General features: G+C 33.9%; 4 protein-coding genes across 4 annotated transcripts in view; all 4 read right to left on the reverse strand.

Annotated features, from left to right (window-relative positions):
- Positions 1–4910: 4910 nt before the first annotated feature.
- LOC100266043 (O-fucosyltransferase 30) lies at positions 4911–7449 on the reverse strand. The gene is made up of 2 exons (XM_002272021.5): positions 6883–7449; positions 4911–6254 (listed from the first exon to the last, which is right to left on the reverse strand). Exons 1-2 carry the CDS (start codon positions 7293–7295, stop codon positions 5219–5221), a joined length of 1449 nt encoding a protein of 482 aa, XP_002272057.3. The 5' UTR covers positions 7296–7449; the 3' UTR covers positions 4911–5218.
- A 1335-nt stretch (positions 7450–8784) lies between these two features.
- On the reverse strand, positions 8785–12869 carry LOC100253962 (transcription factor KUA1). Its single transcript, XM_002274314.5, has 3 exons — positions 12254–12869; positions 10179–10387; positions 8785–9541 (listed from the first exon to the last, which is right to left on the reverse strand). Exons 1-3 carry the CDS (start codon positions 12543–12545, stop codon positions 9035–9037), a joined length of 1008 nt encoding a protein of 335 aa, XP_002274350.1. The 5' UTR covers positions 12546–12869; the 3' UTR covers positions 8785–9034.
- A 1940-nt stretch (positions 12870–14809) lies between these two features.
- LOC100853489 (2-oxoglutarate-Fe(II) type oxidoreductase hxnY) lies at positions 14810–23912 on the reverse strand. The gene is made up of 11 exons (XM_059733821.1): positions 23762–23912; positions 22805–22997; positions 21555–21629; positions 21267–21318; positions 20688–20809; positions 20132–20232; positions 19978–20036; positions 18806–18862; positions 18616–18661; positions 15797–15876; positions 14810–15104 (listed from the first exon to the last, which is right to left on the reverse strand). Exons 1-11 carry the CDS (start codon positions 23837–23839, stop codon positions 15023–15025), a joined length of 945 nt encoding a protein of 314 aa, XP_059589804.1. The 5' UTR covers positions 23840–23912; the 3' UTR covers positions 14810–15022.
- Positions 23913–24938: 1026 nt separating this feature from the next.
- The window catches only part of LOC100241255 (E3 ubiquitin-protein ligase HOS1-like), a 28509-nt gene continuing 27123 nt past the window's right edge, over positions 24939–26324 (reverse strand). Inside the window, 2 exon segments of the mRNA NM_001281085.1 lie at positions 24939–25438; positions 25556–26289. Coding sequence (NP_001268014.1) covers positions 25264–25438; positions 25556–26289 — 909 coding nt within the window. The 3' untranslated portion in view covers positions 24939–25263.

Raw genomic sequence — 26324 nt, forward strand, 5'->3', positions numbered from 1 at the left:
TTCTTCTGTCAACCATAATACTGTAAAAAATTTGAGAAAAATGCTGAAAAATGAAAATAGAGAAAAAATATATTTAAAATCAATAAATTATTTTTATATATTACTTTAAATTGATTTAATTTATTTTAACGTTTTTTTCATAAGGATTAAATAATTTAAAAATATATAAAATTTTAAATAATTTAATTTTTTTTGCACAGAAACATTTTTTTTCCAATACTATTTGAGAACCAAAGCATAATTTAACTTTTCCCTAAATTGTGTGTAAAAAAAAAAAAAAAAAGGAATTTGCATAACAACATCTCAATCTATAACCTTCTTATCGTCGTAGCCAAACTTCTCTCCACGCATCTTTTGGAGGTTCTTTAAAGTCTTAACTTTTTTTTATTGCATAAACTATATTTTACCTTGCCCAAAGAATGCACCTTAGATTAGGTTTTGGTTGTTAAATCTTAGAGGTAGGACATGAATCTTTCATCACACCAAGGGGATTTAAGAACAATGTTTAATCATGTATGAGTCACGCTAAGCCAATAAGTACCCTAATTCCATTTTTTTAATTTCCCTATTTTTTCTGTTTTGAATGCATCTTAAGCAATGTTCGATAGTAAAATCCTAAAGGTAGAACATCGATCCCTATTACATCAAGAAGATATAATTTAAGGACGGTGTTAGATCACGTCCAATAAGTACCCTAATTCCATTTTTTCTATTTTAAATGCATCTTAAGCAAAGTTCGACAATAAAATCCTAAAGGTAGGACATCGGTCCCTATTACATCAAGATCTAATTTAAGGGCGGTGTTAGATCACGTCTTAGCCATACTAATCCAATAAGTACCCTAATTCCATTATTTTAAGTTTCCCATTTAGTCTATTTTGGGTTCGGTTAATTCTATTCAAGTTTCAAATATCACACATTCTAGAACCAAGAATATTTAATATTCCTTGCGTTGAAGTGTTCAAATTATTTGCACACTGCCAGTCAAAAACCATATGCTAGCGTTCGAGTCAACTGTATGATACGTGTAGGACTACTTCATCTTAAAAATATGATTCATCAAAGCTTTTCTTTAATCATTATCTAAACCCATGTTGGTTTATTTATTTATATTTTAGTTGGGAGTGGAGGAGCACCATTGTTTTCTGCAATATTGTTGTTTCAGTCAACCAAATCCTTGTTCACAATCATGAAGATGATCTGATTTTGCTTGAACAACGTTTTTTTCTATTAAAAATGTCATTTAAAATTTGTTTTTTTTATATTAAAAATGTTATTTAAATTTATTGTCAAATGAACTTTTCATATATGAATCATTCTTAATTAAATAGAATTGAAAATGAGAGGGCTCGACTTTGGAATCTTTTTCCTTTAAAAATATTATTAAATTACAGTTGCCCTCAAAATAAGAAAAGAAAAATCTATTACATAAAATTTATGTTTTGAAAAGATGAATTTAATGTAAGAAATATTTTAGTATGTCAAAATCATCATTTTAAAATAAAAATAACTTATTTGTTACGTAAAACTTATCTCTTCCAAAAATAAGTAATTTAATGTTGAAATTTATTTTTTTACAAAGAATTTGTCTTTTCAAAAAACAAATTCATTATAAATATGAAATTTTCTTGAAAAGACAAATTCAATATAAAAAGTAAATTGATTTTTTATATGAAACATGTATTCTAAAAACACAACTCCACTATTAGTATGCTAAATTATGCTTTATATTAAATTTATTTTTCCTAAAGACGGGCACAAGTGAATTGAACTAGTTTGAAAATATTTTTAAGAGAACATTTTTTTTAATTTTTTTAAAATTATTATACTTGGACAAAAAACCCTCATTCACGATTAAATGTTTAGCTCCGTATTTATAATTAACTCACATATAATTTCATTATTTACTTTTAAATAATAATTAATCTTTATCGAAATTATAAAATTAGGAAGGATGATGGGATGAATAATTTCACTCACCCATCCAATATGAGATAAAAATAAGAATAAGAATACAATTAATTATAAGACGAGTTAAGATAGAGGCGACTTATCCTCAACCTGTCAAGTTAACAATACGGCAAAGTCCTCAAAATTTCTTATATCAAAATAATTGTTTCTCATCTACCAAATTAATAAACAAAAATTAACTATTCGGTCCACCCTCTCTTTCCATTGAGGATTTAAATGTCATGTACTCTATCAATTTTTATTTGAATGATAGTGAAAGCAAAACATTTAATAAATACTCACCAACCGAGATATATAGGTGTGTTGGAAGGTAAGATTAAGATTTGTCATGTCCTATACAAATTAGTTTTGGCACCATGCAAATAATAAATAATTTTTTTTCCTATTTATAAACAAAAATTAATGAACTAATAACATATAATTAAGAATTAAAAATAATATATTTTTATTCTTACCATCTATGCTATTTTAATACAGGTTATTTGATTTTAAAAAATTATTATAAACCCAATTTTGGAAATCTAAACCTTCATTATTTTTTGACCTCATTTTGACGAAAATATCCTTATTATTTTATTGTAAATATTTGAAATAGATAAGGGCATTTATATAAAAAATAAGTTACTCTTCAAACAAAAATATGAGAATAGATAAATTCACAAATATGAAGAGTATTTCATCCTTTTTAACCTTTTTTTTAATATATAATTTATTAAATTATTTTCTATTTTCCGTTTATAATGAAAATAATTAGGAGGGGCAGAGGAATAAATGGTGGAATTAGTTATTATTATTTATGGGTTTCATTTTTTGTCAATGAAACCCACCCGCAGAGCCTTAACTTTGCTGGTTATTAATCTTGGCCATTGATGCAAAATTGCAAACTAATCTGCTAGACCATGGCAATGCCTTCATCATCAGGCTATTGACTTCCAAAGGATCTCTTTGCCTCCATGTTTTCGACTCTATCCACTTGAGCGTTGTTTGTTCTCTACCTGGCCTGAGGCATTCACATTTAAAAGGCCAATCAAAGCTCTTGCCTTCTTTATCAACATCAATTTTGACATTAACTTCCTCTGCTCATGGTTCCTAACTAATTAGGTCACAGAAAATGGCAGGACCCGTGCCATGCATCAACTTCAACATTAACTTCCTCTGCTCATGGTTCCTAACTAATTGGGTCACAGCAAATGTTGGGTCCCATGGCATGATGCATGACATGTGCTGCAACATGTGTTATGGCTTGAGCCATGATGTGTAACTCATGCCATAATCCATGTCATGATGTGTGACTCGTACCATGGGTCCATGACCATGTCATAATATATAACTCATATTATGTGGTCATAATGTATAACTCATATTATGTGTAACGACGTATATTCAATCGTGTAGATTTTGTCTGTTCTCTGTTCTGGATCCAAATGAGCCCTCACGATTTTTAAAACGTCTTTATAAAATTAAGAGAAGTCTATACTTATATAGTGCTATGAAATTTTCTTTTATTCCATATGAGATGTTACAAACACCCTCTATGCAGAGGTTGTGTCCCATTGGATTGCGGGACCAAACATATAAACACTGGACCAAACAAACCCCTATATCAAGGTTAATGATCAACTCTAATACCATTTAAAATGACCTGCACCCAATCATATAAATATTACCTGCTCTTGACCCAAAGGGCCCTTACAATTTTTAAAATGTGTCTATAGGGTTAAAATTAAAATGTGTCTATAGGGTTAAAAGAAGTTTATACTTATATAATATTAAGAACTTTTTCTTCTATTCGATGTTAGATGTCACATCATAACAAAATTCATACAACATTAATTAAAACAAGTTTTACAAGCTTCACTTACAATAGAAGGTTTAGCAGTGCCTCCCATGGTTAGTTAATCATGGCAGAGGATAATCTTGCTTTCATCCACCCTTTTAAATCCATTATTAGGTAAAGATGATGAGTTGAGAATTTATGAAGTCGTTGATTTTGTGGTACTAAACTCTTTGTTTTTTTATTTTATTCTATTTTACTTAAGTTTAAAGAAAAGTGTTTAAAAATTCAAGTCATTTTGAAATTTATTTGTTTTTTTAATATATTTTTATTTTAAATCTTAAAATACTTTGCTTTAAGATTTAAGTGAAAAAAAATCTATTAATGTCATAACTTAAATTAAAAATAAATTTTAATTATTAAGTCAAAATAATTATATTTGATAATTAATTTAATGACTTAATATGATTTCATAATTTAATTTAAGTTAGTAAATAAATTAAATATATTTGATTAAATAATTTAATATCACAACTTAAAATTAAAACTAATTTTAACTATTAAGTCAAAATAATTAACTTATTCTTAATTTCAATTTTTTTTTTTGTCTCATTTACTCATCTAATTAAAAAGAGTATATTTTAGTATAAGAACTTCACATTCATAACTCATTTTTTTATAGTAGATATTTTGTAATTATCTTATGTATGTATAATACTTTTAAATATTTAATAAATGAATTTGTTACTTAAAATTAATAAAAATAAATATAAGTTAAAATTAATGATGATAAATATTAGTTAAAACTAAGAGAATAAATATGTGAATTTAATAATTTAAAAAAAACTGAAAGTTAACTTTATCTAACAATTTTAATACTTAAACTAAAATGCCCTGAAAACCTACTCCATTAACTTACAATTGAAGAATCACGCACAGCTGCTGTGCCTGTGTCTCTATCTTGATCGTTTGAACACAGTAATAGGACCTCTGAAATGTAACTGACCACCGTGTTTTCTTTGTGTGGGCGAACCCACCAACTGAATCCTCGGCAGAGTGAGAATCCTGAGATGGGCGATAGTTCTTCCTTTCTTCAATAAACCAGAAATTCTATTCTAGCATGTTGTCTATCGTGAACAGACGTTATTTGCCTGAAGACTGTTAGTTCTTTAATATGTCACTGCAATTATACTGAGACAAATGTTAGGTTACAGAATGAAGATACATGATAAAATCTAAACTATTGGATGAGAAAACAAACCATAAGACCCAAGTACAAAAAACATTGGACCAAGGTTAAAAGCAATGGAAGGGACTCGGGTACAAAATGATGAGACCTAAATGCGTATGTGAATTCGCTACTGTAACGGGACCTTATATGGAGGAGTCAGTCTATTCAAGCTGGGAAGTATTGATTTCAAGCCCTTCCGAACTCATGGATGAACTACAACCTATTATATCCAACACAGCCGGTTACAATGCAGTTTGACTGTGACTTGGACATATGTTGAATTTTCTCATCACCTCTATACCCTCCGCAATAGTTGATCCGGCAGTCCCAACAAAACCAAGAGAAGCACAGCTGCAAACAGTTTCCTCTATGTATAAAAGGATATCAGGTAATACCTGAGGAGGGCATTGCTGCTTAAGCCTCATGCCATGCCCAGACTCAATGAGTTTTTTCGCAGTTCGTATCACCAACTCGTCTTTTTCTCTCAGAACATACAACTTAACTGAACCTGAATCTCTTGCCAAATCCTCTAGGTAACTTCCATGCCAGTCGGCTTCAGGAAGATCAGTCATCACAAAAATACTAATAGGGAGAGGACCCTTCTTTAAAGAATCAACCTTATTTTTCAATGCCAAAAATGTAGCTTTCCAATGGTTCTTGAACTGTCCGTCCAACAATCTTAACTGCGCACAAAGAAAAGGACCCTTTATTGTCTCAATAGCATACTCCTTTGCTGCACTTGTTATTAGGGGGACAAATGGGAGAAATTCAATCTTTTGAATCAAAGAACTTATCCTTTGATCTCTAGGAGCTTCATTGATATCGATATATAGCTCCGACCCTTTGTATGGGGCTGTGAAAAGGCTTCCAAATGCCAGAACAGTAGCTGATTCAGCTTTGGAACCAGGTCCAAGTGTCTTATATACATCTCGACGCTTTCTGATATATGAAATTTTCTTTTTCTTCTTCAGTTGTTCATCGGGTTGGAAAGAATCTAAAACCTCATCATCATTTTGCTGATAAGTCCAAACAGTAGTTCGACAATCTTCATCTAAAGCATATATACATTTATCTACATTACCATCAAGTCCTGATAGTCGAGACCCACATTGTTTTAGGCTGTCAAGCAAAGATGACTGGTCATTTGATTCATCGAAGCAATCAAAATCAACATTCACACCACACCATAAAGATATGAAATCCCTGAAATCTATGGCTTGAATCACCGAAATGGACACCAGTGAAGAAAGATCAATGATATCAGCCATGGAGACATACCTGCAACCAGTGTGCAAAAAAAGGATAAAATTTCTGAAGACCCAAATTCAGGCACCCAATTAAATAGAAATACCATAAAAAAATCTAGTCCTGAGAAATTCATCAGTTAACTAGTGAGCAACAGAAGTTAAGGATGGACTCCATCCTTAAATATTCTAATGCTCCTTTCTATCCCTTTGAATCATATACATTTATTGTTTCTTCCTCCATCAAACTACATAAGCAAAGTTAGCAAAAACCGAAATCTAATTTTAAGAAATTCAACAGTTCTCCTGATATATCAATTTCCAAGAAGCAACCTGAACAAATGGAATTGGAATTTCATACGAACTTTAAATCGGATTTCTAAATCACAAGTAGGTAAGATGTTGTTTCCAGATCATGGTAACAAGGAATTGAGAAAAGCATTGTAAATTCATAGCAAACAACACCATCACCACCACTGCCATGAGTAACATCTCAACCATCGCCTCCATTTTCTGCTACAATTCGACATCACCATGATGTTACCCTCAAAATCTCATTCACCAACTTCCGTTCTTCCCGAATCCAAACCATTTCGCACGATTTTAACAATCCCACAATTCCGGCAAACAAAAGGGGAAAAAAAAGGAGAGGAAATACTCACCTCTGACTCCGAAGGAGGTCGATGACGTGATTCCAAACCGAAAGCCTAATCTCTCCGGGACCCAAAACCCTAAACTTGGGGCAGCTACCGAGAGCAACCGCATGGTGATCCAGAATGGGCGGAACGACTAGGGTTCGATTGAGAATGGCGGCCATCAAAATGGCGTTCTTGAATTCGGAGACCTGGTTGCTGAAGCCACTGTGAGGAGCGTACCAGAGGAACCTTTGTCCAGGTAGGTTTTGTGGGGTGCATTGGGAGGTTCTGGAGATGGGAAGGAGAGAATTGGGAATGTGGGAAGTGTAGGAGATGAATATGAAGATGAAGATAAAGATGAGGAGGGAGATTGAAAGGAGTGAGGTTGTGTTGTAAAACCCTTTCTTCTTCCATACTCTGTTTCTGCCCAGATTCTTCATCTCTCCCTCTAAAACGGTGGTGATACACAGATCTACCCTACTCTCTGGCACGGTGCCACCCTGCTTCCATCCTCCAACTTTGGGTTAAATTGGCCGTTCAATTTTGAGTACAGATTCAGAAGCCATACTTGCAAATCTCAAGTAAAACTATATTTTTTTAAATAACATAATTGATTCTCGAAAAAAAACTCAAGAAAGATTAAAAAGGTTGTTGAGAAAAAAAAAATTATTTTTATTTTTACGATTTAAATTATTTAATTTTAATATAAAATAATTAAATAAATAAAAAAGTTTGAAATAGTATATAAGGTGGGATTCATTACGAGAGTAAAAATCATATTTAGAACATATATTTTCATTTCAATTGTTAGAAATGAATTTAAATATGGATTTAGAATATATGGTTTTATTTCAAATTAAAGCCGCTTTTAGAAGATGCAACTTCCCTTTAAATTAAAGAGTGTTTTATAGTTTTGTTTTATTTTTAAATTTAGAATCATAAATGATTGTAATGAATAAATATTTTACCACAAGCCAGTTGTTTCAAATTTAAATTATTTATTGATCCTATTTTTTTAAAAAAAATATTAATTTTATAAAAAATAAAATAGTAATTTTTAATAATTTTTAAATAATATCTTTATTCGACTAATACTAGAAAAAAAGCTTCCATATATAGATTTTTATTATTTTAAGGCATAGATTTTTAATTCTCAAAAAGAGTTGTCTGTTTTTCAAAACAAAAATGCATGAAATCAGTTGTAGGTTGTTTCCTAAATAGATTTTTTAAAACTATTTGAAAACAAAATGTTTTTAAAAAGAGTGTATTTAAATTTTCATTCCCATTATTTTTTTAAAATAATTTTTATTTTTAATATTTTATTTTCAATCATCCTCTATATTTGTATAATTATTTTTAAAACCACCCCAAAATTGCAATTAAATAACCCTAAATATATTATCAGAAAACAAGACACTTTAGTTTCTGTTTGATTTTTAAGAATAGAAAATAATTTTTTATTTTTGGATTGTAAAACATATTTTCTGGTTATTTTAATTTTAATTTTTTTTTAATGGGAGAACAAAAAGGTGTTTTCAAAGTTAAGAATGAATAGGGAGGGACACCCTCTACTATTCAATTTCCTGCATGATTAGAAATTGTATTGGTAAATATATATGAATTGAAGAGAGGCAGAAAGGAAAATCCCTAAAGAGGCATAATCAAAGTTACCAATATTGAACTAATGACATTTCAAAGAGGGTCGGCACATGGGGACCATTCCAGATCATGTGCAAACCATATTGTCCAATAAACTATGATTTTGGATCAACAAACACTGGGCCAGCAGAAATGAGAAAACTGAAATTCTGTGCTGCAACTCGACTACCAATAATACACCCTTGCCCTGGGTCAGGAATAAGGATCAGGAATCAACATAATATACTAGTGGGCAGAGTGGCAAAGGATTTAAAACAAACACACACAAAATGTTAAAAGATTTAAATGATTTCTGATAAAAGGAACTATAACCTACAAGGTAAGAACTGGATTAAGTTAATTTCTAAAATCAAACTTATTAAAGCGTGTTCCCACATAGAGAGATAAACAAATCCAAACCAGACTGCACATTATTCATCTTGTATAAACAGGAAATTTGCAGAGCTCACCAGCACTGAGCTGACCTACAATTTCCATCCCACCAGAATCTTCCCATTGGGCTGCATGGATCAGCTACTCATCAAACTGCATGGATTGGACTGCCGCTCGAGTTCATGCTTGAACTGCCAGAGGCTGGATTAGCATGGAAAGCAGATTGCCTGCTTGACCCTTCAAGCAGTTTCAGTGTGAGAGAGGAGGGACCAGCATGACCGATGGATTCTCCTAAACTCAGTTTTGACATGCCAACCAGCTCATCAACATTGATTGGACTCTTAGAATGTACAGCTGTTGGCTTAAGCACCTCATGAGTCTCCATTTTAGTTGGCTCTGAACTGTTTCCCGGCCAGAATGGAAAAGAAAATGGGAAGAATGGTGAGAAATAAGTAGGATATATTACTGGGGGACAGCCTTGTAAGCCATCCGGCTTTGGAATGGGCGGTTCTCCATCATTCGAGTTGGTAGAATCCATTGATTCACATTCTTCATCCAGAGCCGGAGGAACAGGCAATGGGTTATTGCTTAGTGTTTCAGCTTGCGAAGGGTTGGTGGAGAAGAAATCCCGTGATACCATTGGAGTGTCGACAGACTGCACAAATGGGATGAAATGCAAGACATATAATTACAAATGAGGAATACTATTTGTGCATCCCAAAGCAGAAATCCAACCACTGAGATTCTAAATAGAAATAGATGAAAAAAAAAAAAAGAGAGAACTCTAATAATCTCTTAAGACTACAAACATAGCGTATATACCAACACTGGAGCCACAAGAGAATGCAATCTACCATTTTAACAAGTCTAACAAGCAACTATTGCTAAAAATTAGCCCAACATGACAATTGTTTTGCAAAATAAATCCAGATTATCAAATAGAGATTAGATTCTTCCAACGAGGATCTGAACAAATATAAAAAGGGTTCATTCCCCTACAGTTGTTGCACATCGAGAGCATGACAATGCCATTTATTTCTTTACTGCCATCTATCCAGCAGTAATGTTATATATGCAGGTGACTTTATGCATGTTTTTTTTTTTTCTAGGCAAATAAGCAATATGTTAAACAGCACCAAAAAAAAAAGGGGGGGGGGGGGGGTGGTGGGGTGGAGGGGAGGAGGCACAAAGTACACAGGACGTATAAAATTGTGCTAGAGGGTGAATAAAAAAAAGACATGCTGTGTTCTGTTTGCTCATGCATAGAATATAGAAAGGGATACTATACTTACTTCATCAGCTACAATATCAAACAAGCTGGACCGTCTTTTTCTCCTAGACACATTAGTTTGCCTGATGAAATATTTCTGAGCATGGCTGGCGACTTGAGTAGGTGTCCTTGATATAACATAATTACGTGAAATTCCACGCCAATCCCCTTTTCCAAGCTTCTGCAGTCCAAGTAGAAACATTCTGTGTTCCTCTTCAGTCCATGGAGTGCCTGCATATCAAATTATAAGTTGGTTCACAAGACAAGAGGACATGCATAGTACAAGTAGCACATATATCAGAAATAATTGAGACCTATAAGGTGATGGTACTGTATGAATTCAGAGCTCCATCAGCACTACATACATCATATGCTCATAAAAAGAACAAACCAATAACCAAAATTATTACTGATACGATATCCTTAATGAATCACCAGACAGAATGTAGTGGCATCTTCCAAATCGATTTTCTACTCCCTCTCTTCATAGTAAATAATAGAATCAAAATAAACACTACCTTGAAGAAAGCCAAGAGTGATTATTGGATATGGCTTGAGTTGATTATTGACAGTACCAGTTATATGACATATAGAAGTTCTCTTTTAGCTTTTTTCATATAAGTAATGATTCATTAGCAGAAAAGCAGTTGATTCGCCTCTTAGGCAGACATGTCACCAACATCCACAACAATAATTGAGTTACTGGCTATCCAAATGTTTTCTCATATTACTTAGATACAAATCAATCCAGCCCATCTTCAGGTTCAAAGCCTTTAGCAGACCCTTTTCAAAATAAAGCCAAATCACCTTTTTTGACAAATAAAAGACCCCTACTATCAAAATATTTTCATTGTATTGCACATCTCATATTTGAACAGATACATTTAATTTGTGCAACCATATCATTGCAACATCATGAATGAATTGCCTAAAATCCAATTATATAGAGATTTCAGAGAAGCTTCGCTCACAATTTCATTTTTACCTTTTTTTCTCTAAAAAGTATTGTTTTTTTTCCTTCATTTCTTGGGGTAATCATTTGTTTGTTTTACCTTTATGCTTCTTCTGCTCTCTTAGGAGGACAAAAAAATTTTGATGAGTCTAAGGAGGACAAATATAAAAAAGTTATAATCTTAGACCTTTTGTTTTCCCAATAAAAAGATGTTCCATTATTTGGAAACTAGGGAAAAAAACCACCTCGACTTGCCTAATATAACAATTTGGCTCAATTGAGATAAGTTTTCTAACTTTGAAAATAAAAAAAGATATATGTACACACACGGGCATACACACATTTATATAAAAAAAAAACTGTGAAATGTTGCATCCAACTTTTCTTTTAATTTTCCTCAATTTTTCCAGCAAGCAAAGCGAAATTACTCGATTATGGAATGGCAGTAGAAGTTCACTTCCTCAAGGAAGCTAGTTAAAAGCTCTACTCTACATTCATACTGGATTAACAAGCTTTTAACTTCCTTGAAATTTCATATGCTTTCTTTATAAGTACCCACCCTCTCCCATGTAGATGTTGTCCACCCAAAGCTCAATGGGACTTCATGACTTTAAAACATATTTACCTAGTTAAGAGAAGTTGTAACTACCACCCCCCCTCCCATATACATATTGTCTGCTCCGAGCTCAATGGGCCCTCACAGTTCTATCCAATGTGAATAATATGTTTTGTTACATATATCAAACTTCAAAAAAAAAAAGAAATTGGGATCAGTTTGGTTTTTCATTTGTTTTCATAATGGTTCATCGCCCCTTATCTTTCTTTCCCAGAATACTAAATTTCAGTTCACATTTCAACAAAACTACCATGTATACAAGCAACAAAGCCCCATAATTGTAAATCAATCATCAATCATCAATCAGAACCATAAGACCTCAAGTTTAACAATAAGAACCTGTAATCCTACGCTAAAATTTCCACAAATCACCATGAAAACCACAATAACTATGAAAAACAAAGCCCAGTAAAATCCCCAAAACAGCACGAACATATAATTCCAAATAGATTAAAAATCTGAAAAACAAAAATAGAAACTCATCAATCAATAAATCAAACTAAAATATAAAAAAAGGAAATATTCAAACCTTTCTTGCGCTCCCGGCTGGATGATGAACCGGGAACGAAACCCTCGGAGGCGTATCCATCGGCCGCGGCGCCGTGCTCTGGAGTCTCTCCGGGAGAGACCGAATTGTTACCGGAAACGCCGTTCTGATGATGACCAGAGGTCGACCCGGCATAGTGGCTGAGATTGCCCATACTAGCACTCTTACGGATCAACCCATCAGTCAATCGAACCCCGAAGATCTTGACCCCGCGGTTGGGGCATGTCCTGGAATTGTGCCCGTTGTGACTGCAATGCGAGCAGCGGCGAGTCATGGTTCCAGAAATCAAACTGAAGCAGATCGGATCGCGGATTGTGTATTGTAGATTACAGATTGCAAGAGCTGAGATTCGGATCTCGGGAAACGGGTCTCACATGATCCGATAGAGATGACAGTGTGAGTTAGGGTAGGGCTAGGGTTTGGTGGATTTCGAGAGAATGCGTTCCTCAGAGATAGAGAGAACAATCCATAAATTAGGGTGCAGATAAAAGGGAAATGATTAGGTGATCCGAAGACAATTTAGGAAACTGGTCCAGTGAAAGACAGCCGTTCGTTTTAGTCAAACCAATTATGCCCACTGGGGACTTGTGTCCCCATGATTTCGTCGACTATTCATTTCCACGTTTAAAATAAAAAAACAAGTCAATTCCCCTAATTTTGTCATTTTTTTGGTGTCCTAATAATCTTCTTTATTATTTTTCCTTTCTTCAAAATCAAATTTTACTTGATCATCCGCTTTACGTGTCTTCTTGATTTCCAAAAACTTTACAAAATTTTGAATTATTTATAACAAAATAAATAAATTAGGAAAAAAAATTAATATGATAGTATTAAATAAAAGGAAAGGTTTCAATTTTATCCTATCTTTTATATTTCTTAAAAGTTTTAAAATATAAAAAATGATTTAAAATCATACTTAGACTACTACATAATGCATTTTTTTTTCTAAAATTAATTTTTTAATTAAACTATATACTATAAAAATATGTGACATTTTGTTGTCATTTAAGATGAAATATTGTTGTTGGGAGCACATGCCAAAGGGGGGCTTTGTACACATTATGATGTTAGTATTTGAGAAAGGAGAAGTCCATACCATGTACCAAAATGCAGAAGAGTTGGTCTCTCAATTTAATATTTGGACCCGAAGAGTGGAATCTTCCGGTGGTGGGAATGGATATTATCTCATATCCTAAAGTTTATCATATTAGATTTAGTCAGTTAAAGTAAATCGTTAATCATACATATCATGTATATTTATATAATGTTGGGTGAATCAGGTCCAATTTTAGAATATTTGGTCCATGAATTTCTTTATTTTAATGTTACAAATCATTAGAAAAATGATGGTGGTTGATTCTTGAGTCCCCCATTCCTTTCGTGGATGGTAGAACACATGTATTTGCAATTCTGTGGTAATTATTTTCAAATATAAAAAATATGTTGAAAATATTGACAGTAATTTTTTACTCTCTAGAATTAAAAAATAAAAATGAAAAGGCTATTAATTATCAATTATCAATTATTTTTAAAATAAGTTTTTGAAAATGATTCTGAAAGTAAAGTATTTTTTGAAAATACATTTTAATTATTTTGACTTATTTTTTGGGTATTATTTAAAAAATGAATTTATGAAAATAAACTGTTTTTAAAAATATAAAAAATATCTCAAAACGGACTTTTATGGTATGTAACATCAAAGAGCTTTTGAAAAGTGTTTTTGAAAACATTCTTAAATATATTATTATTTTCAAAAACTATTATTTGGGTACATAATATATTGGACTGGAGTGAAAGCAATAAATACAAATAGGATACCGCCTCTGTACAAGGTGGGTGAGATTTGGGAAAGGAGAGAGTCCAAACCTGTCCACGTGAGCAGCCCCTTTTAAGGGGCAACCGGAAGCGGATATTCTAACATGTAACCGCACCTGCGAATCTGCGATGTCTTATCTTGCAAATAAGATTTTAATAGAAAAGCTTATCCACACATTTTATCTTTTATCCTTTCTCATCCTTCTCTGGGGTCCACCGTCCACCAAAGCTGCACAAACGTTGTCTACGATGTTGATCGGGCGGTTGTGATTTATCAGGATATGATATTAGATGAGGGGGTAGCGTGCAGGCAAAAACTTCGGCAGTGCACTTTAGCGGATCGGCACGTGACGGTCTTGTACGGTCCAGATTCAATTCGAAGTTTGTGACGACGGAGAGTTGTTTGTGAATGTGACCGACCGACCACCCACGTGTCGTCCTTGACCCTCCGACCTTGGGGTTTACATATATTCCTACCTACAAATGAAGTTTGACCTTTACACAAGCCTTCCGTGCAGGAGTTTTCTTCAACATAAAATACTCTAATTTTTCCTAAATTCTTGTATGCAGCTCAAAACCAGTGTTAGGAAAGAATTTTGGGTGCGGATTGTGGAAAATCTGAGTATGGAAAAGGCTTGTGGTACGGCAAAGGAGGGTTATGAGTTATGACACACGAGGCGTAAAGGATTGAAGGATGATGTGACTTCGTTGAGTCTCCATGTGTAGCACATTAAGCAACTGTTATGATATTGATGTAATAAAACAAAGGTGTGTTTGGATGAGTTCACATATTATTCTCTTATTCTTTTCTGGTTGATAGGACACACACCTTTTATTGTGCTTCAAATCAAGTAGCACTGAAGAGTTTCTCAAAACAATTTCCTAGATCCATAACTTCATTGCAAGAATTGCAGCTTCAGATCTTCACAGGTAGCATTATGGCTTCAAGGTCACTTCAGAGGAATATGTTAGATTCAACCGGTTTTCCAGGTAAGCCCCACTGCGGATTGGGGGAAATCTGCATGGATAGCCATTAAATTTTATCTCCATTTATCAGTAAAGCTACGTGAGCCCATGAAGTGCATAGTAGGGAACAAACTACACAGAAAAGAGAAAAACAAAATGAAAGAAAGAACGAGGCAACAAGATGGTTAAGGGATTTGGATTTTAGTAGGCCATCAATGATTCTGCTAATAAAATGATGCCAATACCACTCTTCACCCTAGTGGAAGAAAACATGGAAAACCATTGCTCGTGTTACGAGTTGAAAAACGTTGTAAGTAGCCATGAGTACTGAAGGAATGATGGTATATTTAGAGATAAACAGAAAGACCGAACTACATCGAAATTAATAGTTTGACAAGGGTTTACATGCCTAAGTACACTCTTTCTTACCCCCACCCCACCCAAAGACATTATGTTGTTAAAAGTTCAAAACATATCATCAAAAGGACCAGCATACCAAAACTTACAACCTTTTCTCGAAGAGTTGCTAGAAAGAATGCCCTTAATCAAAATGCTTAATCTCTATCAGAACCTAATTGCAATACACATTAATTTCTGACACATGGAGTGGGGATGAATTCAATTTGATGGGCCAACTTATGACATATAGAAAGCAAAAAAATCAACTCAAAAAAGCCAGATTGAAACATCTAACGTAACAACAGAGATAAAACAAGGGCATAGCTGGAACAGGTTCATTTGTACCTTGGAGGGGATGAATCACTGCAACAACTTTTCAAGCACTCTACTAAACAGTTTTCATTGGGGTCAAAGAAGAAAGCCAACTGCAATATTCAAATCCAAATCTGTCAGAGTAACACAGAACTCACTTGATAAAAAAGAGCTCAAAGGAAAGGAAAGGACATGTGTTTACATCAGTTGGAAATGAGAACACTCCCATTGTATTCTTTCATAGCACTTGAAACAAGCTCAATCATTTGTCAACATATTATAATGCATTTTGTCATCATTTCAGGCAACAGGTACATTTTTAATACCAGCCAGAGTCTAAAGAAAAATCCTGACCTTCAAATGTTCAGGAAGAAATCAATAACTAAATCTTTTCATTTAAAAAATTCAATTTTTTTAGAGGCTTCTCAAATATATGATATGTACCATAATCCAATTTCTAGACTTTTCTGGTGCACACGGTTTCTAAGAAAAAAAAAATTCAAGTTAAAAGCAGTTAACACCGTTCACACAACAGTTTACATCTAAGAGCTAGGACAGGTCCAACAAGTTCAGACCATTTATACAAAAATGCTCGAGCTCCAAGCAGTTCGAGCAGACACTTTTTACCATAGGATGATAGGCTTCCACACAAAAATTTACATCTAAGAGTTATGACAAGTCACAATGCCCAACAAGTTCAGCTCATAGATGGCACCAACCATCCACCTAAATTTTTGCTTAGCCAAACAACAACAACAATAATATTTTACAAAAGCAATTCAAGTTCCAATTAGTTTGAGCAGAGAGCTCTCATTATGGACTCATAACCTTTCAGACCACTTCCCACACCTAAGCCATCCTATCATACCCTAGACTTTGCAACTTCACTCAGCGTACCCATATTGCACAAAACTGACACGGGTGTAGGATTCCTTATCGTTTAGTCCTACTTCGCTTTGGATATGATTATTTAATTTTGATTGATACATATTTTAAAAAAAAAAAATTCAACTTCCTTAGCAGTTTATTTCATTGAAAAAAAAAAAAGAAGAGAACTTAAAAATATTTAGGGATAAAGTTAAAAAATAAAAGAGGGATTGTGAAAGGCTATTAAGAATGGATGGGAGGAGTTTATTTGAAGGGTCAGGTTTAGGGTGAGAAATGGTAGGAGGGTGAGATTTTGGAAGGACAAGTAGTGGCGAAAATTCATTGCAAGAGGCATTTCCTGGGCTGTTCTCCATAGTCGCTGCTAAAGATACCCAAGTAGACCAATTGTGGGAACAAAATTTTCAGGAGAAGTGGAGGCTTTTTTTAGGGGGTTGTTAGGACAAATAATTAGAAAGGATGTAGAGGGCATCACGGTTTGTTGGGAATCAAAGAGCAGCATCTTTATAATTAAATCCCTATACTCCTTACCAAATTGTAGTATGGAGCGGTTTCTAATAGGCATCCCTTGGGTCCCAATGAAGATTAGGTTCTTTGCCTGGGAAACTTTATGGGGAAGAATTCCAACTCTAGATCATCTCAAGAGGAGGGGTTGGAGCTTGCCGAGGAGATGCTATTTGTGTAAAGGAGAGGAGGAAATGGTGAATCATATCCTCCTTCATTGCTTCAAAGCAATCATGCTATGGTAAGTGGTTTTTGTCCTGTTTAGAGCTTAGTGGGTGATGCCCTCCTCGGTTAAAGATGCCCATCTTAGTTGGCATAGATCTTTTGTAAGAAGAGAAAGAAAGAGTGGAGAACAACTCCTTTGCATTCATTTTAAACTTTATGGAAGGAGAGAAATAGGAGAGCTTTTGAAAACACCGAGAAGGCAGAGCAAGCAATTTAACAATTTTTTATGTACATGTTGCTGGGTTGTGTTAAGGTGCACATAGAAGATAGATCCTTTATCTTCATTTGATTTTATTGTTTATCTAAGCTGTAAGGCAAGGGTGTTGTTTTTTGTGTTTCTCTACGTTTTTTTTTGGCCTTTGGCATGTTGTATACACTGTGCATACTTTTGTGCTAGGCACTTTTAATACATTTGTGATTACCTATCAAATACATACATACATACATACATACATATATGGGAAATTCTTATCAAAATTATCTTTACTTTGAATTGATTTCTAATTGATTTTTCCTTTCCTTTTCCCTTTTATTATGTCATATCCCCATATCCATATCTAAATTTTTTATCCTTTTTAGTTGGTTCCTCGTATCCTAAATTTTGGAGTTCAAAGAATCTTATCCTAGCCATGTACCTGCACCTGAAATCTACACCTGAGTCCAAGCAACATAGCTAAGTACTAGGACAGATCCCACAAGTTCTGGATTAGATGGTGCCAAGCCATCAACTCTCCAACTTTTTCTCAATGAAACACAAAATAATTTACAAAAGAATTTTAAGTTCCAAGCAATTTGAGCACAGAGTTTTCATATAGACTGGTAACCTTTCAGACAACAGTCAACACCTGAGAGCTAGGACATGACCAACAAGTTTGGCTTGATTAGGTGGCACCAACCATCAACTATAGAAACACTTTTTCAGCCAAACAACAATAACTTACCCATCCAAAATTTACATTATTAGATGAATTTTATTTTCTGTAATCGCTTTATCAGAATGATCAACCCGCCATTATAATCCAGTTAGGTGAACATATTTTTTCAGGACCTGAACAACTAGATAAGAAATAAACATATCACCTGAACTCAATATAAGACCTCAAATATAAGTTCCTATACAACAGTCCAATCACAAACATGAATCCCATGAGCCTTTTAAACTAACATGTTAAACTGTCAAAGACATAATGGCACAAACAGGGCAAGAAAAGTAAACTGGGAAGCAAATCAATCATTACAGAATATCGCTCTTGTCCTGTTGGCATCACTCTGTGCACTGTTGACCTACAAATGAATGACAAGAGAAAGAAGAAGTCACTCAATGTCAGCATTAATTAAGAAAAATTAATCTTAAAGAAAGATTCTCCATAAAAATAAAATAAAAATAAAAAAAATGAAAAGCTTCAGAGTGAATAGAAAATAGATTACCTGAACAAACAATTAGTCCACCTTTCCATCATGTCCCCAATGTTAACAATGAAGGCCCTGCATATTCATGTTTTTCCATAAGAAGCTTCAGAGCTCTAAGTTAATAATACATCTAAGCTGAGGTAACAAAATAAGACTTTGTTCAACCATACTGCAGTAAAGTGGTATTATCTCTGTCAAAAGCCAAAAAGAAACTCCTAAGCTGAACCTTTCTGCCACAGTTAATATGCATGTCAAACATAACACTGGTGCCCACAACTATAATTTTTGTGTCAGATCTTTTAGAGGCTGTAAGGTCATAAGTGCACGTGTTATCCAGAGTAAGATGTTTCAGCTTTAATTGTCACCCCATATAAGAACTTCAACAAATTCCAGAAACAGAAATTTGAATTTTTTTTCTACATAATACATGTGTTTTTAATAGGTTAATTTCTGTCTCATTGATCTTCTTCATCTCTTTGAAGACAACAGACATCTTTTCAATAATTCTTTGTAGCTGCAGTGATATTGATATTGGTATGGTATCTCGTTATTGAGTCTTAACTCTTGAGTAACAATATTGGTTTCTAGTTTTTTGGATTGGTTTAGTTTCATTGGAGGTAATATGCATTTTCTAGATGTAATCATACTCAAATAGTAACATGGGGCTCCTCTTTAACAAGTAATAATTTATTTTGAACAGGAAGACAGTCATGGACATATACATTATGTCTAACCAAGATTCTGATAAAGAATGCTAAAAATAATGAATAACAGTTCATGTGAATTTTGCTCTTCTGACATCCATGGACATAGTAATGAAAATTCCTAGTCTTTTAAATTAGTTTTAGAAAGAATTGTTGTGCAACAAAGTTAATGATAATATATCAGAAGTCAAGATCCTGATCTTATTTTAAAACCATAATTGTGTCCTACAAACAATAAAGCTTTCCAGGCCATTCACAAGCCATAACTCACACTCCGGATCCACTCTAGGAAACTTCATTGCTAACATCATTAACATAATCACATGGCTTCGAATCACCTAGCTCTATTTGACAGTGTAGAAGAATGTCCATCATGGTGTGAAAATTAATCAGATCAACTTTTGCCTCTCGAGGCTATCAAAGAAAATTTATATATTATCCAGTAATATTTGCATTTACATAAGAAGTTTGAAACAATGTACTTACCCATCAATATGAGGGACATCCTCCCAGATTCGTGGTTGCTTAAATTTTTCCCTGCAGACCTGTCAAGACTAAAAAGTAAGCTAAATTTTGGTTGCAAAATTAGAAATTAATGAAACTAAAGCTGAGGATCTTGATTTGTTAACATCAAACATGCCTGAAGTCCAGGAACACCATTGGTTGCTAGAAGAGTGACCATTCCATAATCTGAATGGGCTGACGCACCATATGTTTCTTCACCACAAAACTCCAAGTCACCTGAAATAAAAAAACAGGACAGAAGCCATTTTCTTTCACTTTGGAGGATTATGTAAGTTATAAAAGAAGTATCGATCTTCCTGTCATGATGAATGGTGGTGTGAGTTTTCGCAACAAACCATAGATCTAGTTTCATTAAATACATAGAGTCATAAACAGAAATGTAATTGCTGTAACAGTTGTGACGTACACAACTGCAGGACTTTGCTCTTTCTATGTATTTTCAGTTTTGCATCTAGTTACTAAACTGGCTCTGTCAAAATTCATATGGAGCCAGAGAGAGAAGAAGAAGAAGAAGAAGATATGAGCTCCATTCTACAACATGATGCATCCTATAGTTTAACCTTCTCTCTATGTATAGAAACCTAGGGACTCCAAGAATCCATGAAAAATGAAACTACTGCAATTAAAATATTATAACTAAGCAGGTACAGAAGAGCCAGAGTGCCATATACCAGGATAGTGTAATAGGCGAAGAAATGGCATAGGATCATCCAAGGCCCCCACTTTCTCAAAGAAGTCTGCATCCAAGTCCAATGCCTGGGCTATCAAAGAGATCAGCTTTTTTCCAACAGACCTGAGGCAGAAATACAACACCATCTAGAAGTCAAAAACTCAAATTGTCATAATCTAAGGATTCACATAAAAAAGGGCCATAAAAACCACTCTACTTCCAGCTAACTGTGTTTGCCCATATTTCCCATCCTTAAGGAGTAGCACCTTGTACACATTGTTTACAATATTATCAAGACATATGAAACCACTTTTTGCTCCCAAACTGCAAATCAGTCGTTACAAGGAAGAAAAAGGGAAATATTGGGACAAGCACTATATATCTACTAATTAAAGGAACTAGATTATCAGTAATAAGCTTTTGAAAATGGTACAAAGAAATTTATTGGCACTTGAAGCAAAATTGATAAAGCAAAGTGACAAGCCTCTGAGAAACTAGAATAACCACTGATAAATACTGATTCTCAGTTGTTAAAAACAATGCCAACTAGAAATAAGCACTAAGTAGACATTAAACTTACAGTAATTTTTTATGGTAAGATTCCATTGTAGGTCTCCAAGATGGTAGAATTTCTGAAATTTCCTAGCCAGAATAACATCAAAAATAATGTTCATCTCAAGAAAGCAAGTTCATGATTAGCAAAAAGAATACTTGGAGGTTGATCAATAAAACCAAAAGAAAAATAAGAGAAGATTACAATTCAGAGATAGTTCTCTAACAACCATGTTTAATATCAGAAAAGTATTGAACAAAATCTTGACAACAGTGGACGTATTTGGTAAAAAAAAAAAATCAATATATACAGTACCTTCTGAAGGCCATCTATTCAGATAGCTTCGACCTGCTTCCAGAGAACCAATATAGAAAGACTCTTTGGAGTCACCTGTTTTCAGATCAGCAGAAAGGGATTAAGACCGACCTCTCCATCCCTCTTCTAGATAATACACACAGATAACCAATGGGCTAAAGAAAGCAAAGCTTCTTTCATCTGCCATTAAGCATTTAATTGACAGGTTGCAATGGGGCAATCAAGGTCAAATAATCAAATAAAGATTAAAAGGTTGTTTGGTAAAATTTTATACTTATTACTTAATGACTTAAGTTGACTTTAAGTTAAATCATTCTTAAGTTGTTGACTTAAGACTTTTACTTAATTTTTACTTTAAATATTAAGGTTGCTTGGTAAAGTTAAAATAAAATTTATTCTAAATCATCAAAGTGACATATTTACCCTCATAAATTTTAACTAATATTCACTTTCATTAATCTTAAGCAATAAGTTTGTTTGTTAACATCTATAGTTAAAGTATTGTAGATATATAACATAACCACAATATATTTACTATAAAAAATGAGTTCTAGTTGAGGAGCCATGGTTGTAAAATATTAGTCTCACTAGATGTGGGGAAATGAGGCAAAAAATTTGAGATTAAGAATAAGTTTAATAATTTTGACTTAATACTTAAATTTATTTTTAACTTTAAATTGTGATATTAAATTATTTTACCAAATATTTTTTAATCCACTTAATGACTTAAATTAGGTTACTAAGTTATAGTAAGTCATTAAATTGATTTACCAAACAACCTCTAAGTTGCACTCATTTCCAATACGCAGAATTACATATTTACCCAATCTCATGGATATAAATTGTATTATGGTAAAAGAAGAAATGGCTATTTAAGTGTAAATGGGTCCTGCAAATAATTGTTCAGTTACACTCCATGTGTATGGTCATGGATGCACCTGCAAGTACAGGGCTGCCTAGCCAACTAATAGTAGAATTTGCAATGAATTGGACAATCATAAACAACCAACTTACACCTTATCCAAAACCTTACTGACAAAGCAATACAGAATCCAACAAACATGTACCACTTAGGCAACATAACAAAAACCATGATCAAAACAGGAGTTTAAACAACCTCTCTCTTGCTGTCTTATATATAACATATTAGATCCATAGAGTTACATTATAGGTACGAGGCAAAAGGCAATGCCACATTATTCACAATGCCATGTGTTAAGACAAGCATTTCCCATTGTAAAATTACAAACCTCTGGAAGATGAAGAATAATCGAGATTCTCAGCATACATAGGCGTGTAACCTCTGTGGTGCTTAGTAGCCAGTTTCATCTTCTCTTCTAGAGGGAGGGAGAAGAATTTTTGGCTCTCATCAAACACTCTCAAAAGCAACTCTTCCTCCACCCCATGATTAACAAGGTAAAAGAAACCGCATTCTATGCATGCCTACAAGTATAACACCCAACTTCAGATTTTTAAATATGGCCTTATGCTAAAAGACAAGCATAATTACTCTAGCTCCTAGAGGAGTTCTTTTCTAAAAGTAGAAACTGTCTACGAAAATGAAAAAATATTGTAATTTGGAACCCTTGTAAAATTTCTAGCATTTGATTCCGCCCAGAAAAGAGATTCTAAAATCCCAAAGGGTAATGCAATACATGACCTTCTTGATATAAATCACCCTAATTTAATAAAAATTTACAAATCATGCTACTGAATCTTTCAAGAAAAACGTAGTCAGGGAATTGATTTTTAAACATCCTAGAGTTTAGAAAACTGATGTACGATAACTCGAGTAACATTTGGCCTTTAAATATTTTCTCCAGGCCCAAACTGTAGTGGATGAAGTGCCCCTCAAAGGAAACGACAAAGGTGGCCCAAAAGTGCTTCCCCAAAAACAGAGAATCATTTTGTTTCTGGAAATGCCTTCTCCAGAGTAGGGCATGCATGTGTTTTTCTCATATATCTACTTGGACAAGCAAAAACGAAAACCTCTGATCAATTTGTTATTCAGAATTTGTTTAGGGAAATTAGAAATTGAAGTCACACTGAATTCATTTTTCATTTCCGCGTTATTCTGTTTCTACCAGCCAAACAGGGTACTTAGGGCTTGAGGAAATACTGAATCCACGAAAATAGAAAACTGAAGAGGAATGGAGTGAAAGTGAAAGTGAAAGGAGAAAAGAAGGGGAGAGGGACAAGGAAGAGACCTGGCGTATGGATTTGGCGGTGGAGATGGAATCCGAAGATGACAAGTCTATGATAGCCAGTTTCAGTGTCTCCGCCATTTTTCCCTCTGCAACTCCTCGTCAAAGCTTTTTCTCTGTCGGGTTGTGCAGCCACCAATTTTGAAAAACTTAACCCTTCACTTTTTTTTAACCTAAAAAATATATATTTTTAATAAAAATATTCTTTATCTTTTTCTTATAAAAATAATAATTCCTTTTAAAACACGTATATAAATAATAAAAATATTAAAAAAATATTTATACAAAAATAGGTTATTCTTCTTGAAGTTAAAAAATAAAGAAAATTAATTTTATAAATTTAAAATATTTTCATACTTTTTAATTAATTAATTTTAAAAAAAAATATATATATATATATATATATATATATACATTTAAAATACCCAAAATACCCTCTTCTTCTCACTCACTCCTCCAAATCTCTTAACCTTTTTCTTCTTCATCTTCTCTTTTTCATTTTCTTTTTTTCCCGCCCTTTCCTTCATTTGCTTCCTAGTTTCCCTTTTTTTCATTTTTAAATATCGAAAACAAAAACAAAAAAAAAAAAGCCCAATCGAGAGTGGCACGATTAGGCTATTGATGGTAGCCTGGTTAGGCTGCCAATAGTAATCAAAGCAAAGCTTAATCAAGTAGTAATCGTGGATCACTGTTGTGAGGCTTGGTTCTGTCGTCGATCACCATCAACAACCTATAGTAATCAATAGCAATGTCTGACCATATAGTAATTGTCAATCACTAATGTGAGGGGTTTAGGTTCTATTTTCAATCACCTTCAATAAATATATATAGATTTATTTCCATTTTCACAGACTTTTTTTTTCAACTTCTATTTAATATTTTTCTTTTTTCTTTTTTTGACATTCAAGTTTCAACCACCAACATTCCATCCTTTTTCAAGTTCCCAAAAACAAATAGAAATTACAAATGAAAATGCAGAGTTCAAGAGTCCATACAAAGAAGAAATAGAAGACCTAGTCCAAAAGTGAGTAACAAGACTTTACGGTTCTTGGGAATCTGGGAAAAAGGGTGCGCTCCATTCTCTCCTTTTTTTTCTTTTTTCTTTTTTTTGTCTTTTGCCTTCCTTTCTTTAACATCACCTATGACTCGCAAATGAGCGGCTTAAGCAGAAATGTATTAAAAAGCGAAAAAGCAAAGCCTCTGACTTTCAATTAATTCCATGAAGATACAAAAATGTGGCCAAAACCCATGAAAACTGTGTTCCCCAAAATCATTAACTTAGTAAAGGGGAAATAGCTAATCAAATCTAGCAGTTCCTTGAAAATAAAGACTCAGCTGCATGCGGCTACAACTATAAACCAGTATAAGAAATAGCAGCATGCTGCTCTTCCGTTCCATGTAATTTGAGAAGCGTAGCTCTTGCCTAAAAAGTTAACCGGTTTCCTTCTCTTCTACAAGTTATTGCAGTTTTCCTCTTTCACATCCATGGAAACGAGCAACCATCTTCATCTTCTGGACAACCTGATTCTTCTAATTCCCCTCGCCGGAGTAGTATAAGAACCTACACCTATAACTCTCTCTGGACTCTGCTTCTCTTCACCCTCACTCATTTCATCAGATCTCCACCTAGGGCCACCATTGGCGTTCATTTCATCAACAGCTGAACCGTTGTCTTGATAGCTAAGAATCAACGGAAATCAAAAAATGGAAATCAAAGGTAAAATAACTTTACATTGGTAACAATAATTTAATGCATCAGCAATTAACTGCAGAAAAATTCTTAGCATCAGTGATTACCTCCAAGACACTTCCATTGCATTACTAGAGGGAACCACACTCCAAGGTCTATCTGGTCCGTCTGACAAGACACGCTTACCAGATATATTTGGGTTCAGGTCTTGAGCAGCATCTTTAAACAAGCCATGCTCACTGCCTGGTGTAGTAGCTGGATTAGCCGTAATTCTGCGGGATGGAGGACTGGTACTTTTGAATTCGTTTGTGAACCCATCTTGTTCTGCTTCTGGTGATACTTTATCAAATTGATTGCCTTGGAAGTTGCTCTTTTGAAGCACTCTTGACGAACTTCGGTTGATTTCTTTTAATGAAGCATTCATAGGACTAAAACGACGAAGACTTTGAGGAGTTGAGATGTCATCAAATTTGAAATTTGTGCTGATTCCAGTTTGAGGCTTCTGTCCTCTTTCTATATTGGTAAAGGAACTCCCATGAAAAATGGATGGAGAGTTGTAGTTACCAAGTCCGAAGCGGGAATTGTTGACAGCTCCACCCAGTTTTGATGGAGTTTCAAAAACTGATGGTTTTGAGGGTGATACCATATGATCCATTCGAGGAGCAAGGGAAGAAATGGTGGAAGTAGGAAGCAACAAAAGTGATGAATTAGGTTCTGGTATCTTGGGAATATCAGATGTTTGGATTTGAAATTCATTATCAGAAGCAGCAGAAATATCAAGCAACTTTCCAGTTTTAACTTGCTGCCGTTGCCCCTCTGGCAGCAACTCCATGCTTTTATCCTGTGTAAAGCATGTAGAAATGAATTTTAATTGAA

Source organism: Vitis vinifera, chromosome 2 (genome assembly GCF_030704535.1).
Source record: "Vitis vinifera cultivar Pinot Noir 40024 chromosome 2, ASM3070453v1".
Taxonomy (NCBI): Eukaryota; Viridiplantae; Streptophyta; class Magnoliopsida; order Vitales; family Vitaceae; genus Vitis; species Vitis vinifera.